Source organism: Leptinotarsa decemlineata, unplaced genomic scaffold, assembly GCF_025532065.1.
Source record: "Leptinotarsa decemlineata unplaced genomic scaffold, Ldec_3_MD MMD2_tig00001064_RagTag_RagTag, whole genome shotgun sequence".
NCBI classification, from domain to species: Eukaryota; Metazoa; Arthropoda; class Insecta; order Coleoptera; family Chrysomelidae; genus Leptinotarsa; species Leptinotarsa decemlineata.
In genome coordinates this window covers 2,232,179-2,249,385 of record NW_027412558.1, presented here as the reverse complement: position 1 = coordinate 2,249,385, position 17,207 = coordinate 2,232,179, and the positions used below count along the sequence as shown (strand labels likewise).

Sequence of the window (17,207 nt, the reverse complement as noted above, 5' to 3'; positions counted from 1 at the left end):
GTTAATGTGAACAGTTTCAGCAAAACATCCTCCTTCAATGAATTGATTCAACTATAAAAATCGCACATTAGAAAAAGTTGAAGTGAAAAAGAATAATTTTCAAAAAAATTCAGCAGGAGAATGGTGATTGTTGGACTTTCAAACTCCTAATGTCCAAACATATGACTTTACCTTTCTTCAACAACATTAATGAAATATCAATTTGATAGTTCGTACTGGAACATCTGGCTTAAAATGAATCTATTGAAAACACTTTCCCAACACCACAACAAAAATTGCGGTCTCTCGACGAGCGTTTCGCTAACCAAGTTAACGTCCTCAGGAGATCATTATGACATAATGATGACCTGAGGACACTAACTTAGTTAGCGAAACGCTCGTCGAGAGACCGCAATTTTTTCTGGTGTTGGGAAATTGTTTTCAATGGAATGGAATATTAGTTTCGATTGATGATTCTTTGGGTTCAGAAACTATTCAAATATGGTATTTCTAACCATTTTAACTTCTACCAGTCATGAACTTTGGGTTGATGTTTACATTTACAAAGGAAGACTTTGGTAAAGATGAGAATAATAAATTTTTAGAGGGGGTCTGAAAAAAAGAAGAAGAGAATATCAAATCGAATGTGCAAGTGATGTAAAAATTCTAAAATTGTGTGATTTTTTAAAGTAAATATATTTCATTACGTAATCAACAATAATAAAAATTTGCTTAGACTATTGATACAGAAATGTGTTGAAAATTCAAAACTATTTAAAAACAAACGAAACCTGAAATCATCCGTCAATGTCAAGGCAATAAGTTCGAGGTGAATCTTGTGTTATTTTTAACCAAAATTATTAATATATATATATATATACCTCTTGAAGATAATATCAAATTTGCATTGACAACTGGGTAAGACATGAGCTTGTAATTATTATTATCTATTAATTCAGATTTGAAAACAATGTTTTAGTACAGTTGAGGTTGGAGTGTTAGCTGGAATATGCCCACAAACAACCAGGTTCTTATATTTGCATGTGTCTGTTTACCTTAGTTATGTATCGTAGATATTACTGCCAATACGTGAGTAGGTATTTTCAAAATTAATTGAAATTTGGACACATCCTCCCTATGATTGGAATAATAGATAGATAAAAGAGAAATCTGTAATTTTAACCAAGATTTTATAGCAAATATTTGCTGATTTACAATATTTCGCCTCTAAGAAAATACTTGTTCTACTCACTCTACAAATACTGGACTATACAGATTTTCGCATTGCTGAAAATTTTGGTTCAGATCCTGATTTAGACTTTTGTTTGCAGAAAATGTATGATGAATATTGTTAATTATAACATTTACTTTGAAGGAAAAGGATGAGAATCAGTGGGAATGAATATATTCAGCTCTTAATCCTACCATGACATTATTGAAACGCCACTTCTTATTCCAAAACAAATCAAATATTGTATTCCTGCTTTTTATGGTAATTTTCCCAGCTGTATCCCCAGTTAGTAGTACAAAACTGACTCCTATGCTTGTTTTGATTACTTTTTCACTTTTTTTTTGTTTCAGTTCATCTTGGAATGCTAGTAAATGCTGAATGTGAATTCATTTCCGAACACTGAGTAGCACGCATGATATGGCAGCTTTTGTAAACCGCACAATTTCTATGATGTCGGGCGACGGACCACACAATGTGTCTCCAGTTCCCGTTAGGGCTATTCTTACCGATAGGGGAGTGAGGGTTCCTCTTGATAATTCTCCCTTGCAGATTTTCGTCAAGGCCAAGAAGAAGATCAATGATATTTTCGGAGAGATCGAGGAATATGTCAAAGATACTGTGGAATATATGCACGGTAAGTGTCTGCTTGAATTTTTTTGTATCTAGTATTTTTCACTAATTCCAGAATGATTATAATATGTATAATCGATTTTAGGATTGGTACTTTTAAGGGTTTGCAAGTATTCTAGCCTCATTAGTATGTTCTTAGTAATTACTTTGTGATCTCAATAGTTCCTAAATCAATTGTTTATCAATACATAAATTAATGGAAGGTTTGAATAAAACAACAAAAATTTCAATAACCATTTCACATCAAGTAATGATAATGGTTTTATTTCTAATATAAAATACCGAATCTTGAATTCAAATATGTTCCTAATAAACTTTTCTTATAAATTAACTAAAAATCTGTACTTTTTAAGAAATCGAGAAAAACGAGAAAATAGTTAATGGCGAGAAAGTCAAGGAAATCGAAGACTTCGTCAACAAAGTACACAGCATCAGAGACGTTCTCTGCAGAGATCATATGAAAGTAGCCTTCTTCGGAAGAACATCCAATGGCAAAAGTAGCGTAATAAACGCCATGCTCCGCGACAAAATACTACCCAGCGGTATTGGGCACACCACAAATTGCTTCTTACAAGTGAGTTATTCGGATTTAGAATAGCATCCAGGTTAGATACCTGATTTTTTTTTTAGGTGGAAGGATCCGCTTCGGAGGAGCCGTACGTGATCCTAGAAGGCTCTGATAAACGTTGTGCCATAGAATCCGTGGGCCAACTGGCGCATGCCCTATGTAAAGAAAAATTGAGCGAATCTTCCCTAGTCAGGATATTCTGGCCTAAGGATAGGTGCCTTTTGCTCAGAGACGATGTGGTCTTTGTAGATTCCCCTGGAGTTGACGTCACGCCTAATTTGGACGAGTGGATAGACAAACATTGTCTGGATGCTGACGTTTTCGTTCTGGTCGCAAATGCTGAATCTACCCTCATGGTTACGGTGAGTAATGAAATACAGCAGTTGAATGATAGTCTCGAATGAGTAATGGTCATATCTCAGAAGTTGAGTACTATAATATTTTTTTTTTCCTTCAAATAGGCATCCTAATATACAAAAACATTTTAAAATTGGATAGAGAAAGTCACAGTCCAACTTCATAACAGTAAAATATGTATGCTCGAAATTATCCAAGCATTCAATAAATAGGAAAAATGACAATGTAAATTACAATTACTAGATATAGATGTTATTATAATATCAACGTTAATGTGGATGTTGTATCTTCAGATGACTAGTAAGTCCTTTTTTAAATGTCATAATAGATTCACTTTGTTTTATCTCAAGCGGGAGGTTATTGTAGTCCTGCATGGAATAAGGAGTTCATGTATCGTGTAAAGTTCAAATGTGGTACATATAAATTAGAAATTGGTGATGGAAAACAATAAATTGGTCAAAACATGGGGGTGCATTACTGTACAATATTGTGAAGATGAGTACCATGGTAAGATTAAACAGACAGTTTTTCACAGAAAGCCAATCCAGAACTTCTAACATTGTTGTAGTTGGTGGATATCTATTACATCTTAAAATTAGGCGCATGCCTCTATTCTGAAGTTTTTGCAATGTACACAAACAATTTTCATCAAGTTGTGATAGTAAACTACCGCAGTAATCGAAATGTGGTTGAATGATTGATTTGAAAACTAATGGAAGTCTGAAACGGTGAGCAACCATTTACACAGCCAAAGAAAAATAGTTTTTTAGTTATTTTATTGCGGTTTTTCATATTCAGTGTTTGATCCACTATGAACCCCAAATATTTGAATTCCTCGACAATTTCAGTTTGTGATTGTAAATATTTATATTTATAGATGTTTTGTCAATTGAATTATGTTCATGTTTTGTTGTAATTATCATTGCTTTCGTTTTATTGACATTGAGCTTGAATTTATTAATGTTGAGGAATTCAGATATTCTGATCATAATATCATTAATTTTATTGATAGCTGTTTGTAATTCAGGTTCACTCACTGCAATCAGAGTGTCATCTGCAAATAGTTTGATGAATTCACATCCATTATTGAAGTTGATGTCATTAATGTAAAGAATAAACAGAAGCGGGCCCAAGACACTACCTTGAGGTACACCATTATTGACACCTATTAGGTTTGAATTTGACCCGTTAATTTTAGTCTGTTGAGTTCGACCAGAGAGGTAGCTTTCAAACCATTCAAGTACTGAACCTGAAATTCCATAATATTTGAGTTTTTTTAGTTGTCTCAAATGCCCTTTTGAAGTCTAGAAACACTGCCACTATATATTTATTATCATCTACAGCAGGTTTCCATTTGGATATTGAAACTTGTAATGCTGTTTCACATGAGTGTTTAGATGGAAAACCGGATTGGTTCATCATAATCAGTTTATTACTCTTAATGTAATCAATCAATTGTTCATATACCGTCTCAATCATTTTTTCAATGGGAGATAAAGTATTTATTGGCGAAAGTTGATGACTTCATTGGTATTATTGATTTTTGGTACAGGAATTACTGTACTATTTTTTAGTTTTTGCGGTACTTTACCAGCTCTGAGTGATGTATTGATCAAATTTAATAATACTTCACCAATTGCCTCAAACATACTTTTAAGTACTTTGTTGTTTATATAATTGGAGTTACATTTGCTATCAAAGTTTCTAATAATAGTTCTAAGTTCTGACATTGATAATAATCTAAATTTAGTTATCTCACAATTAATAGGTGGGAGATTATTGTTAGTCCAAAGTGAAGAATGGGGAATGGGTTCTTGATGTCTACTATACTATCAATGAAGAAATAATTGAACTTCTCGGCTTTTTCTATATCATGGGTGACTTGACAGACTCCTTGAGCTGCTGGAAATAATATTGTGTGTGGAAGTGAATCGTTCTTCTTTTTGGCTAACGCCTTTAGGATTTTCCACATTCCTTTCGAGTCCTTCAATAAATTATTGATTTTATCAGCATAATAATTGGTCTTTTTGATTTTCAGTAAATTAAGAAGTTCATTTCTGCAACTTTTATAAATAACTCATTTGAGTTGTTTGTCATCTTCAGTACAACATTTTTTAAAGTCTTTATATGCTCTATCTCTACATTTGGTCAACTCTCTAACTTCATTATCATACCAAAGGGAGTTGACCTTCTCTCAAGTTGAAAGTTTTTATAGAGGAAGTGGTATCAATATTTGTTTTCAAATTTTGTTCAATGTTGGAATATATAATAATTTTTTTACTACAGAATGGCGTCACAGTACTGTGTTACGGTTTTGTTAACTTTCAATTGAAACTCTGGCATTAAAGAGTGTTTTTTCAATAAGATATGAACTCCTCACCTGAAAATATATTTGAGTACAAGTAAAAATGTGAACGTAAAGAATTTGTACTTGCTTTTCTAGTAATTTTTTAAATACTTCCCACTCTGTGTTTTGTGAATTTTACTGATGACGTATGTATATTCTTGTATTTTTGTATGTTAAATAGTAGTTTTCAGGAGGAATTCTACAAATTCTATTTCCGATAGTAACCTTTCTATAAAAGCGTATTGTTTTGCTTCCAGGAAAAGAACTTTTTTCACAAAGTGTCAACAAAATTGTCCAAACCGAATATTTTCATTCTCAACAACAGATGGGATGCATCTGCCTCTGAACCTGAGTTTTTGGATCAGGTGAGTTTTCATATTAATTTTTTTTGGCTAGTATTAGTTTTCACTCATAATGACACCTCATTTTCGCATGCATTGCATTGCTTATCCAGATTCACAACAGTTTATAAGTTCATTATAATGCACAGTAGCTTCATTTCTGTTTAGCTTGAAAGTTTTTTGTGGTTCAAGATGAGCGAGTTAACCTTATTTTTTTCTTATAAGCATTGCAATGAGCAGGAAGAGGTGAGTTAGAAATAAATTAGTTACTTTATAGTTCAAATCGAATGAAAGTAGTCTAGAGAAAAACTTGATTTCTGTTCTACATAAGGCATGTATTGAATTATATTTTGCTTTATCCTCAGGTGAGGAGACAGCATCAAGAAAGAGCCGTTGACTTCCTTGTGAAAGAGCTAAAAGTGTGCACTCAAAAAGAAGCCGAAGAAAGGATTTTCTTCATTTCTGCCAAAGAGGTTCTCCAGGCACGAATGCACGAAGCCAACAAATCTCCCCTGCCTCCTACCGAAGGCTTCCAAACCAGGTGGTTTGAATTTCAAGATTTCGAAAAGAAATTTGAGGAGTGCATATCAATATCTGCAGTCAAAACGAAGTTTGAGCAGCATTCGCAAAGGGGAAAATATATTGCAAAGTGAGTAATTTATATTCAAACCTATTATGAATCTGAATTTAGCGGAAACTAAATCCAATGTCAGGTTAGCAGATGAGTGACACCTCATTAGAGTAATTAAAACAGTTTAAGGGCACTTCACAAATGAACCAGTATTGAATCACGTTTTTTTAGGTTGTGGAAGGTGAAAATCCCCAAAGAGGTCGATACAAAACATTCATCTATATTATTTCTTCATTCTATTCAAGACATCTTTGTTATTTCCTTTTTTACATTTTCAAGGTCAGCGAATGCCTCTCGTTGGGCGCCGGCCATAATTAACTTAACCGAATCTTGAAATCATAAAGATTAATTTCGGTTTTAATTAGAGTAAGAAACCTAGGGGGAATGTGTGAAAAATTATACTGTTTTTGTCAATGAAAAACACTTCAAAAAATCGTTTTCAAATGTTCTGACCAGAAAGTTCATTTTACTAAGATAACTGTAATACACAGTAAGATCAACTTTTCTCATTATGTCTCAGGTTTTTGTCCAGAGAGTATCAATTTTTTTATATAAGAATATCTTGATCCTCTATATGAAATAAATCAGATGAGTAATTTTTTTCCTTTCAGCCAATTACGAGACATATTAGAAGGGGTATACAACGACGCTCTGCAACTAAAAGAAGAAAAACTGAAGAAGCGCAAAGAACTCAACGACAAAATCAACTACACCGAGCAACAGCTCATGGTCGTCACCCAGGAAATGAAGAAGAAAATCCACAACATGGTAGAAGACGTGGAACACAGGTAAGTTGAAAAAACTCCCAAAGGAAAATGTGTTGCGACTCACTTTTCCAGGGTCTCGAAGGCTCTGAACGAAGAAATTCGCCGTCTAAGTACTCTCGTTGATGAATTCAACTTGCCCTTCCATCCGGAACCTCTGGTGCTGAACGTCTACAAGAAAGAACTTCACGTGCATGTAGAAACTGGTCTAGGGTCGAATTTGAGGGCGAGACTCTCCACCGCGTTGGCTTTGAATATGGAGGCCAGTCAGAAGGAGATGACAGAAAGGATGGAAATGCTCATTCCAGACAAGAACAAGGTGGCGAGTAATGTAATCTTGCCCAGACGGCAACCGTTCGAGATACTGTACCGTTTGAACTGCGATAACTTGTGTGCCGATTTTCAAGAAGATTTGGAGTTTAGGTAGGATGTACTTGCTTTTTTAAATATATGACATGAGTATTCAATTAGTACTACTCAATCAAATATCTCTTTAAAAAAATTCCAAATATGAAATCTTTGTTTCATAATATGAAATTCTTCTTTATTTCGGGACACTCAAAAACAATTTGGCAACGTCGCAAGCGCAGTCAGAAAACCAAGAATACAGGAAGAAGAAGAAAATTGAAATGGGCAATATGAATAAGTTTTACGGTGTTGCCAAGTTCATATCAAATGGTAGTGATGTCATGACCATAGTTTTTACTCGATTTTGAATAAACTACTGAAAAAAAATTGTTGAAAATATTAAACGAGGAACTATTATTCAACATGTAGTTTTCACCTACACGGTTATTCCAATATCGGTTTCAAGGTCCATTTGCATTCTGTTATATGACTTTCATGACTTTTGTCCTTCAGGTTCTCATGGGGTATAACTTCCCTCATCCAAAAATACGCAGGCAGCGGTGCCAATTTTTTGGCTCTCAAATCGAAACGGGAGAGTCCGCACAATTCCGTCATGCCTTCCAGTCCTACGGATGTCGTAGACGGCAGGATGATGTACCCTGCCGTTGGCATCGACGACTGGTCGTTGCTGTCGAGAATAGCGATAATGGGTGCTACGTCGCAGGGAACGATGGGCTGCCTGCTCGTGGCAGGTTTCCTCTTCAAAACTATCGGATGGAGAGTGGTGGCAGTCACAGGTGAGAAATTATATTATTGATTATAATCATTTTATATCATCGATAGATAGATAGATTAGATGAAATCACACCGGTGTACACATTGTTTTGGTTCTTTCATATTGTTTCTGATCAACTTGAACATTATAAATTCCGATTGTTTTTGTTTTTCTAGGTGCTGTCTACGGTGGTCTATATCTGTATGAACGCTTGACGTGGACGAATAAAGCCAAAGAGAAAGCTTTCAAGAAACAATACGTCCAGCATGCCACCAGGAAACTTCGAATGATCGTCGATCTAACGTCTGCCAACTGCAGCCACCAAGTTCAGCAGGAACTGAGCGGTACCTTTGCCAGGTTGTGCCACGTTGTTGACGAGGCGAGTGACGACATGGATAAACAACTGAAGGGGTTGGAAGCTGAAGTTAGTGTATTGGAAAAAGCCGGAGGTGAGACTTGTATTTGAAAATATTTTCATTTGCTGTGTTGAAACTTCAGAACACTGTCAAGTCGTTATCATATTATTCTCATGTAGTAAAAGGATGGTAAAAAATTTGAATAGAGATTAGAATTTCAAACTATTGAGAAGAAAATCCGCTAATGAGTTTTCTGTAAAGAGATTTCAGAAAGCGCAGTAATGTACCTCCCAGAAAATTTGGCTAAAGAGCATTCTTTGAGTTTAGTCAACTTTTAGGATCAGATTTCGAAATTTAGGATGGAATTATGACCAAAGACATGCAGACCAACCCAACTGGGAAAACTGAGAAGTCATAATAATAATATATAAACCACAATGTCAAAAAAACAGTATATTTACAGCTATATTGAATCACATAAAAGGTATCTTATACAATGTTTGGGGCAATGAATTACAACAATTAATTAACAAACTAGGAAGAGCGCAAAACAAAACAAAGAAATTTCTGTATAACTTGTTTCGATCAACTTCCACAAACATTGTTTATGAAATAACCGGATTCCTAAAAATATAAAAAATTATTACACTTGAACAAAAACTTATACATGGAATCTTGAATAAATACATCTCATGTAATACCACCATGGAAATAGTAGGAGATACACATAATTACATTTCAAGAAATGCGGTAAGACTGAAACTAATATATGTGAGAACAAAGAAAAATCAGGATATACTCATCATAAAAAAAGCCTCAACAGGATGATAAAAAGCCTCAAACAAGGATGAAAAAAGTTGGAAAATTAATAACAAATCCAAAAATCATAGTCAAAATCAATCAGTATCCAAGCTGCATTATAAAGGGGAATGTGTGACAGATTTGAGGGAAATTTGTAATATGTTCAGTTATCACTTCAATGATTTGCAATGTCCCCCAGTTAATAATAATGAAATCAAACTAATATCTTATTTCCATCATACATTCTTTCTCTCTCCTACTAATGCATATGAAATTGAGGATTATATTATGAAAACCACCAAGAAAACAGCTGAAGGTATTGATGAAATTTCTGGAAGACCGTTGAGAAATGTCGGAGAACATGTAAAAGAGCCACTAGCACACTTAATTAATGAAACGTTCGTTACAGGTCAATACCCAACAAATTTGAAAACCATAGAACACCATAATTCAGTGTTGAACTATAAACATGGATTTAGGCAAAATAAATCAACAGCCGTAGCAGAACTCTGTGAAAACATTTATAACTATTTGAACAACAAACAAAACACAATAGCTCTATACTTCGACTTAAGCAGTGTATTTGATACTGTAAGTCATGATACGTTGATAGAAAAATTATGTCGAATAGGAGTTCGGGGAGTTGCAAATGACTGGATTATAGCATATTTGAAAGATAGAAAACAGATTGCAGTATTGAATAATAATAAATCAAAACAAAAAACAATATGGGTATTCCACAGGGTTCTATAATGGCCCCAGTACTCTTCATCATTTTTATGAATGATATGATCAACTCATGTCCAAGTGCGCAAAATATAATTATGTATGCCGACGATACCAATTTTCTTATCTCAGAAAAATCAATATGTGATATGGTACTTAGATCCAAGAGTGTAGCGAATGAATTCTATAATTGGTGTACTTACAATGGTCTAGTGGTGAATTTGGAAAAACATGCTTCATGCAGTTTCTAACGAAAAATCTGAATAGGGATTCTATTTTATTAATAAGAGTAAATCATAGTAGGTTTGAGCAGATTGATGTTGCTTGCTTTCTGGGAGTTATATTGGATAATAAAATGACATGGAAAAATCATATAAATGAAACACCACCGAGCTGAGTAAAGTCTGTTTTGTAATAAGACAACTGAAATCAACTGAAACTCTGAAATTGGCATACTATGGATTGGTTCAATCAACACTCAGTTATGGCCTAATGTTTTGGGGTAGCTCAAGCTACCTAAATCAGATATTTATAATCCAAAAAAAATCATCAAAAGTAGGATTGGAGTCGAGCCTAATACATCTTGTAAATCGATTTTTCCAAAGATAGGTATTCTAACAGTGTATTCACTATATATATTTCAAATTACTCTGAATATTAAAACACAAGAGAATTCCATTGTTAAAAATAGCAGTTTACACAAGTACGATACAAGAAAATGTGGTAACCTACATCAACCATACTCAAGATCAACCATTGGGCCAAACTCGCACATATATAAAGGTATTCTCTGCTATAATAGATTGGTTTAATAGCAAAATTGATCTTGCCAATCTGAGGATTTTCAAAAACTCCCTGTACAAGTATTCAGCAACCAGGGCATTCTACTCGTTAGAGGAATTTGTAGAGACATGAACTATTATGTTGTAATTAGGTATATTTTTATATATGTCTGTATTTGTTTTTTATACTTCTTCACGTGCTGATTTTTATATGTAAAGTAAATACTGAATTTACATCATATTTTGTGACGAGTCCAATAACTTACACATTCTGTACTCCTTTTTGTAATAACTTCAGTGACGAATAAAGTTCTATTCCATTCTATAGAGGAATCCAGCAATACAATAAACTTCCTGTAGACTTCACAAACATTGCTTCCAAGACTAAATTCAAAAAAGCTTCAAAAAAAATTTATTCGAACATGCTAATAACTGTTTGTGAAAGTAGGTTGATTGAGTATAATTTTACCATGTTAAAGCTATCGAACAATAGTTACACCAACATGTAGTTGTGGAACTTTATTTTATTTTAATTTTTTTTTACCTTTATATTTTAAAATTTTTGTCTTTATATACATACTTTTTGTTTTTATTATTTTGGTATTAAAATAACAGATTATATCAATCAAAGAATACTTTGTAGGCCATAACATCAGATCTATTCTGATTACTGGCCAATTATATGTTTATAAATGAATAAAATAAATACCTCAAGAATTATAAGGTCAATACACACTTTCTAAATGATGACATAGAATAAGTAAAAAGAAGAGAAATATAAATATAAAAGTCATGTTGAAGTTGCACATTAAAATTACTACTTGAATAAAATTATATACTGGTAAAAAAATCAATCATTGAACAGATATGTTTCTCGATAAATATTTATTTATTCATCAATTTCTATTTTAATCCCTTCAAAGTAGTCCCCTCAGATATAATAAATACACTTGTGCCAAAGTTTTTTCAAATTCTCAAAGCAGTTTTGGTATGTCTTTGATCTCTCTCCGGATTCGATTTTTATTATAATAATAATAATGGTCTTTATTGGGTGAAATAGAATATAACAACCAAGAGGCGAAGTTCAAAACTGTAGTGTAGAACACTACAGGTTTGTTCTACCAATTAACCTTCTGTTTTACTACTCAACCTCCACTTAACCTCAATCTTGGAACAGGCTATTCTTTCTTGGGACGGTTATTTTGAAGTTAACCTCATTTACCTGTATGTATTTGTCATTACTTTTGAAATTCATAAACTTGATTTGAAGATTTGTTGACTACTAACAATATAAAACACTTGTAAAATGTTCTTGAATCCTGTTTTTCATTCCGTTTCAGGCAATGCAAAAGTCCTCAGGAATAAGGCCAACTACCTAGCGCACGAGCTAGAGCTGTTCGAGAATGCCTACTTGAAACTACACCACCACTAGTGCCGGTGGAGAACCCTCCGTATTAGTTGAATATATTTTAATTCGTTAGCCGGGCCGCGCGTATCCAGCTATCCGAACTTTCAACTATTTATTACGTTCTGTATTATCTTCAACTGATTCGCAACACTTTCGAGAACCTGGATGAGCGCGGCTTCACATTTGTGATAGATTTAACATTGTATTAAGCTCCTACACTCGATTCTATACAGAATTTTATATCATTTAACGGAACGGTTTACCTTGATTATTTTCCGGCCTGGTCCGTAAGAGGTTTTATTTATTGTTTGCGAGACTTTCGGCCATGAAATATATATATACATACACATTTTGGTCTGTCGGATTTTTGACTGTTTCTTTGAAGCGATTACATTATGATTTTCAGGAAACAAATCAAGCTTGAGTTCCGATTGTGGATCGGAATCGGTCCACACTGTGAGCAGATGATTATGATAACTTGTTGTTAGTGTACATATTAATAAAACAATAATGTTGTTCACGAGTAGTTTTATTTATGACTAAGGGTAAAAAAATATAAATATTTTTGGGAATTACGACGGATTCTCGGGTTGAGTGGTGGGTTATATGGATGTCTCTAGTCTACCAGGACAGCTTATCGGCTTCTTTGGACCATTTGTAAATGCCGCCTCGTTTCTTGAACATTTGTTCGTCGAAGCCGGAAAATTTCAAAGCATTTTCTACTCCGACGTCTAGTATCGATTTTGAAGGTGTTTTCGAACCATCCCGGCAGTCCAGGAATCTCATCTGCAAGTTGAGTTGAAACAATATAATTATTATTTTTGTGGGGATTTCAATTATGTTTATTATTAAAAATTTAATTTATTTCATTTCATCTTTATTTGCCTCAAGAAAATTTTACATTTTATAGACACGTCCAAACCTTAACCCAAATAACTAAAGATAGATGATAGCTATACAATGGCTTCTTCAAGAAGCTATTGTATAGCGAAACATGTATCGCGGTTTTTGTAAAACCCTTATAGTGAAAATCATACAAATAAACTGTGATGATTAGTTGTTTAATATGGATTTTCATCAAATATCGGCCAATTCTATTCAATTATTGAAGATGGAGAAGTAGAAAGCCAAAACCTTCCTTACCTTTCCTGACTAATACCAAAATGCTCTGATTTCTATAAATTCTTAACCTATCTACTATTTTATTGATGCAGTGAACTTACATACTCATCCAGAATCAAGTAACTGTTCTGCATTTTTGTGTTCGATTCTGGAACCAAGCATGCTACTTCTTTGTGTCGCTCCAAAAACTCGTTGAAAGTTTCTTCTGATATGTAAAACCTTTCTGCGTTTCTTAATGCTTCCGGTCCAGCATTTTCCCCCTCCAAAAGCAGACACTGGAAAACTTTCCACCTACATATCAAAGAAAGATTTGAATTCATTATTTCAGTATCTAGTTACTTATTACTAGGAAGAGAAAAGGAGTGAAACAATTTTTTAAATAGATTAAAAAATAACTATGAAAGCATAGATTTCTGATGTTCTGTTTTTTGTTAACGTTCAAAATGTATTCAGTGATAAATACTTCAGACTTCTGGAATATTTTAAAATTGGAGTTATTGTCTTGTTTTATATTCAGTTTCGTCACAGAGGGATAAAATCGGACAATCATAAAATTTACAGTTTCAACACAACTAAATTCACATCCTTTTTTCATCAAACTTTCTCAATTTTATACTGTTGAGCAGTAAGTGGTTACTATATAGTCAGTAAAATCATTTCAAGCTCACCTAACAGGGTTGAGGTGTTTGATTTGTTTGCACATATTTTCATCATGGTTGTAGGTGTTAACAACAGTATTTAGTTTAAACAATACTCCGTATTTTTGACACCAGTCTCTCACTCTGAATAGTTGTTCAATGTGGTTTTTGTTACCTTGTCCCCTACCAATAGCCTGTAAATAATGATCATTCTTGAAAAATGAAAGTTTTCCAATAGGCTCTTGGATAAATTCTAGTTTCTACATCACAGTCTGCAAGAATTTCTTTTGAAAACTCAATAATAAAACGCCTATACTCTCATATTGTCAGAGAATAAAGAGTTCTAATTGCGTATGCAAATCAACTGCAAGATAAATAACACTTCTGTGAAGTTTTTATTAGGTATTTGATGCTTTTCAATATCAAATAGAATAACTAATCTTTGTATATAGACTATTATAAGATGATCTACATACAATAAAGACTATTATACGATAGTCTATATCAATGTAGACTATTATACGATAGTCTATATACAATGATTATAAAGGAATATTTATTATGGTTGTTTGTCTTACTTCTCTTCAAACAAAAAGTTCCTGCTACTGACCAATAGATGTCACTATGAAAGTACACCTTTTCCCTGTTTTAAATATTTGTATATCCGTATATCATGCATTTATAGCGAATTCATAAGCCGTTTTTGAAGTGGTATTTATTTTCTATGCATCTTGTTCTTTTCAAACAACGTTCAAGAGGTAGTAGAATAACCGTCTGATAGTTTCCTGCATTAGATATTTATGAAAAGAAAAATACAATTTTTGAAACAATAATATGTTACAAGCTTCGACTACTAAATTATAGATGACAGTGTTCGCAAACATTTTTATCTACGACTGCTTTCATTTAGTTTTAATTACTCTCTCGGAAAAACAGATTATGATCATGTATGCTTTTTGGATAAGGTATTTGTTGCCTTTTAATATCAAATGGAACAATCATTGGATAATACCGTGATACAAGAAGTCTGAAAAAGTCCCTGTTATTGACCAATAGATTTACTTGTTAAAGTACATCTCCACATTTGCTTTCTCATATGGCGTGCATTTTTAGCGAATTTCCAAGAGGTTGAAAATAATAACTGTCTGATAGTTTCCTGCAAAAATACAATGTTTGAAACAGTGATATGCTACAAGCTTCGACTGCTGTATTATAGATGACAGCATAAGCGTAATTAAGGTTATACTATCTAAAAATATATATTTTTTATTTCAGATACATAGTTCATTATAAATTTTCCCCTACCTATATGACAATTATGAAATTTTTCACAAGTCCTATCATAGTAGGATAGCTAGAATCTTTCTACTGTGGTCCTGTCAGTTGTTTTTGTAAGTCATTGAAGTGTTTCCTGCTTCCTGTTAGCGAAAATAATTTATTTCACTTATTTTTCAGTTACGCATGTCTATAATTATCACATCAAGAAAACATTACTGCAAAAAATTCGACAATGGCACAAATCAAACCTCAAAACATTGAACATAATCTATGTTCCACATTTATTCCCTACAGGCAGCAAGAAGTAAACACTGTTCACTTCTGTGCAGCTTCAACTGTTTATCATTCGAGTAGCGCTCAGTAGACATTTTTCCTATCACCAAAAAATGCTCCTAATCGTGTATGTTACTATATATGTTTTACCTTGTTTGTGTCTTCATTAAATGAATCACAGGAAATAGCCATTATGTCGAGGTATTTTCCATATTCCTCAAACCACTTTTCTTTGATTAGTGAACCGTTCGAAACTATAGTTACAGAAGGCAGTTTTAACTCTAGTTTGCAAAACTTCACCATCTCCCCAAATGTTTACCACGCGAGGGGAGAAACGGTTCTCCGCCACTGAAATTTATTTTCTCCATTCCTGAAAAACATAAAATGATGCTAAATCTACATGAAATTTCATCAAAAATAATAGTGATGAATGCTAATTCAGGTGCAAAAACTAAAATAAATCTGAGAAATATTCATATAAGTATATACGAACGATATACTTGTGGGAAATTGGATAGTGACCAAATGAACATGATATTTCATAATACGTTAGTAGACAGTTTAATTTTATTCCATTGGCGTACTTTCGGTGGAGTTGTTTAAAGTGCAAACATTATTTTCAATGACCAATTTACAAACTAGCTATGCCGAATTTGAAAATTCAATGAGTACATAACTTTTTTTTATTTTGTTCAGCATTCCTGTTTTATTTCACTGCTTTGTTTGAATTATTTTATGGTTATTATTGTGAATTTCTGAAATACTTTGAAAAAAAGATATCAAATTTCTTTTGTTCCAGTAAAAAACTTTAAAATCAACATTAGGTACTTCTGGTGACCCACACAAATTTTTTTCAATTGAATACTCATTATAAAAATATATTCATATAACAAAATTCATCTCCATAACTTTAGAAACTACAAAAATATTTAATTTATATGGTTTTACACTCAATGATTAACGTACTATTAATATAAAATAAAACTGAAGATTCTTGTATTTATTCACTCAATTTCAAATATCATCAAATATTCCACATTAGTAATTATTCTGAATTCTCATTCATAATTACAATAGAGATAAATTAAATTGTTTAGGTTCAATGAAAATCGAGTCAAATTTTGGTAAAAAAATTTAGAAGAAATAAATTCCATCTTATTGAAAAAAACTCTTGAACCTGTAATGAAAACAATCTTTCTTTTTAAAAACAAAATGTATGTTTCAAATTCCTATGTAAGCATGAGTTTCTTGATTCATTTAAACAATAAATAAAATCCTCTGGCATTCCAAAATTCTGCAAATATATTGAAAATTTGGAATTTTAATATCATTACCTATTTTGCTTTCAATATACATACCTGCATCTTTCAACATTTTCAGACCAATTTTGGCATTCTCCAAATTCAATAAAAACGACGTTCTGGCGGTGTGAAAACAGAATCCACATTCATAATTACATTTCCTTGTGAAATGATAATTGACGCTCTTTGGTATTATCACTTCATCATCCACTTTGTCTGCATCTTTTTTTGCCACACCAGATACACCCTTTCTTCTTTGTAAAATGGCTTCGACAAACACTTCAAAATTGAGTTTTTTGACGCTTCTACAAATGAGTAAAATCGTGACAAAAAGAAACACTTCAAAAGAAAATTCGTTAAACATTTTTGCTAGATTGTTTGGATACATTACGAAAATGTAAATGTCTGTGTACAACTGAACGTATTTTTTGCATTTCAGTTATATTTATATAAAATAACCGGTGAATCCCTCGTTGAAAGGTTTGTTTTAATTTTAGGTTTCAATGTGTACATCAAAATGGGTGGTTCCCACACAAACCAAGAGATCAAAC

The 17,207-nt window shown here is 32.9% G+C and overlaps 2 protein-coding genes and 1 long non-coding RNA gene across 6 annotated transcripts; 2 read left to right on the top strand and 1 right to left on the bottom strand.

Moving 5' to 3' along the window:
* Positions 1 to 545: 545 nt before the first annotated feature.
* On the top strand, positions 546 to 12,564 carry Marf (Mitochondrial assembly regulatory factor). Of its 4 annotated transcripts, none has more exons than XM_023165955.2 (11): positions 546 to 668; positions 1,561 to 1,844; positions 2,194 to 2,414; positions 2,471 to 2,770; positions 5,370 to 5,477; positions 5,819 to 6,102; positions 6,696 to 6,872; positions 6,924 to 7,271; positions 7,710 to 7,993; positions 8,148 to 8,420; positions 11,977 to 12,564. In XM_023165955.2, exons 2-11 carry the CDS (start codon positions 1,628 to 1,630, stop codon positions 12,066 to 12,068), a joined length of 2,304 nt encoding a protein of 767 aa, XP_023021723.2. In that variant the 5' UTR covers positions 546 to 668; positions 1,561 to 1,627; the 3' UTR covers positions 12,069 to 12,564. The 4 variants fall into 4 exon arrangements, with proteins under 4 accessions (XP_023021723.2, XP_023021715.2, XP_023021702.2 ...); XM_023165947.2 differs by having other exon boundaries at positions 609 to 808; XM_023165934.2 differs by lacking the exon at positions 546 to 668 and adding an exon at positions 808 to 897.
* LOC111510102 (S-adenosylmethionine-dependent nucleotide dehydratase RSAD2) lies at positions 12,558 to 17,089 on the bottom strand. Its single transcript, XM_023165966.2, is given in 6 exon segments — positions 12,558 to 12,830; positions 13,268 to 13,457; positions 13,835 to 13,998; positions 15,506 to 15,666; positions 15,669 to 15,725; positions 16,714 to 17,089. Coding segments are annotated over 6 exon segments (1,068 nt in total). The 5' UTR covers positions 17,045 to 17,089; the 3' UTR covers positions 12,558 to 12,665.
* LOC141482386 (uncharacterized) lies at positions 15,105 to 15,542 on the top strand. The gene is made up of 2 exons (XR_012465498.1): positions 15,105 to 15,195; positions 15,260 to 15,542. It is a non-coding gene; the product is annotated as an uncharacterized lncRNA (long non-coding RNA).
* Positions 17,090 to 17,207: the final 118 nt, after the last annotated feature.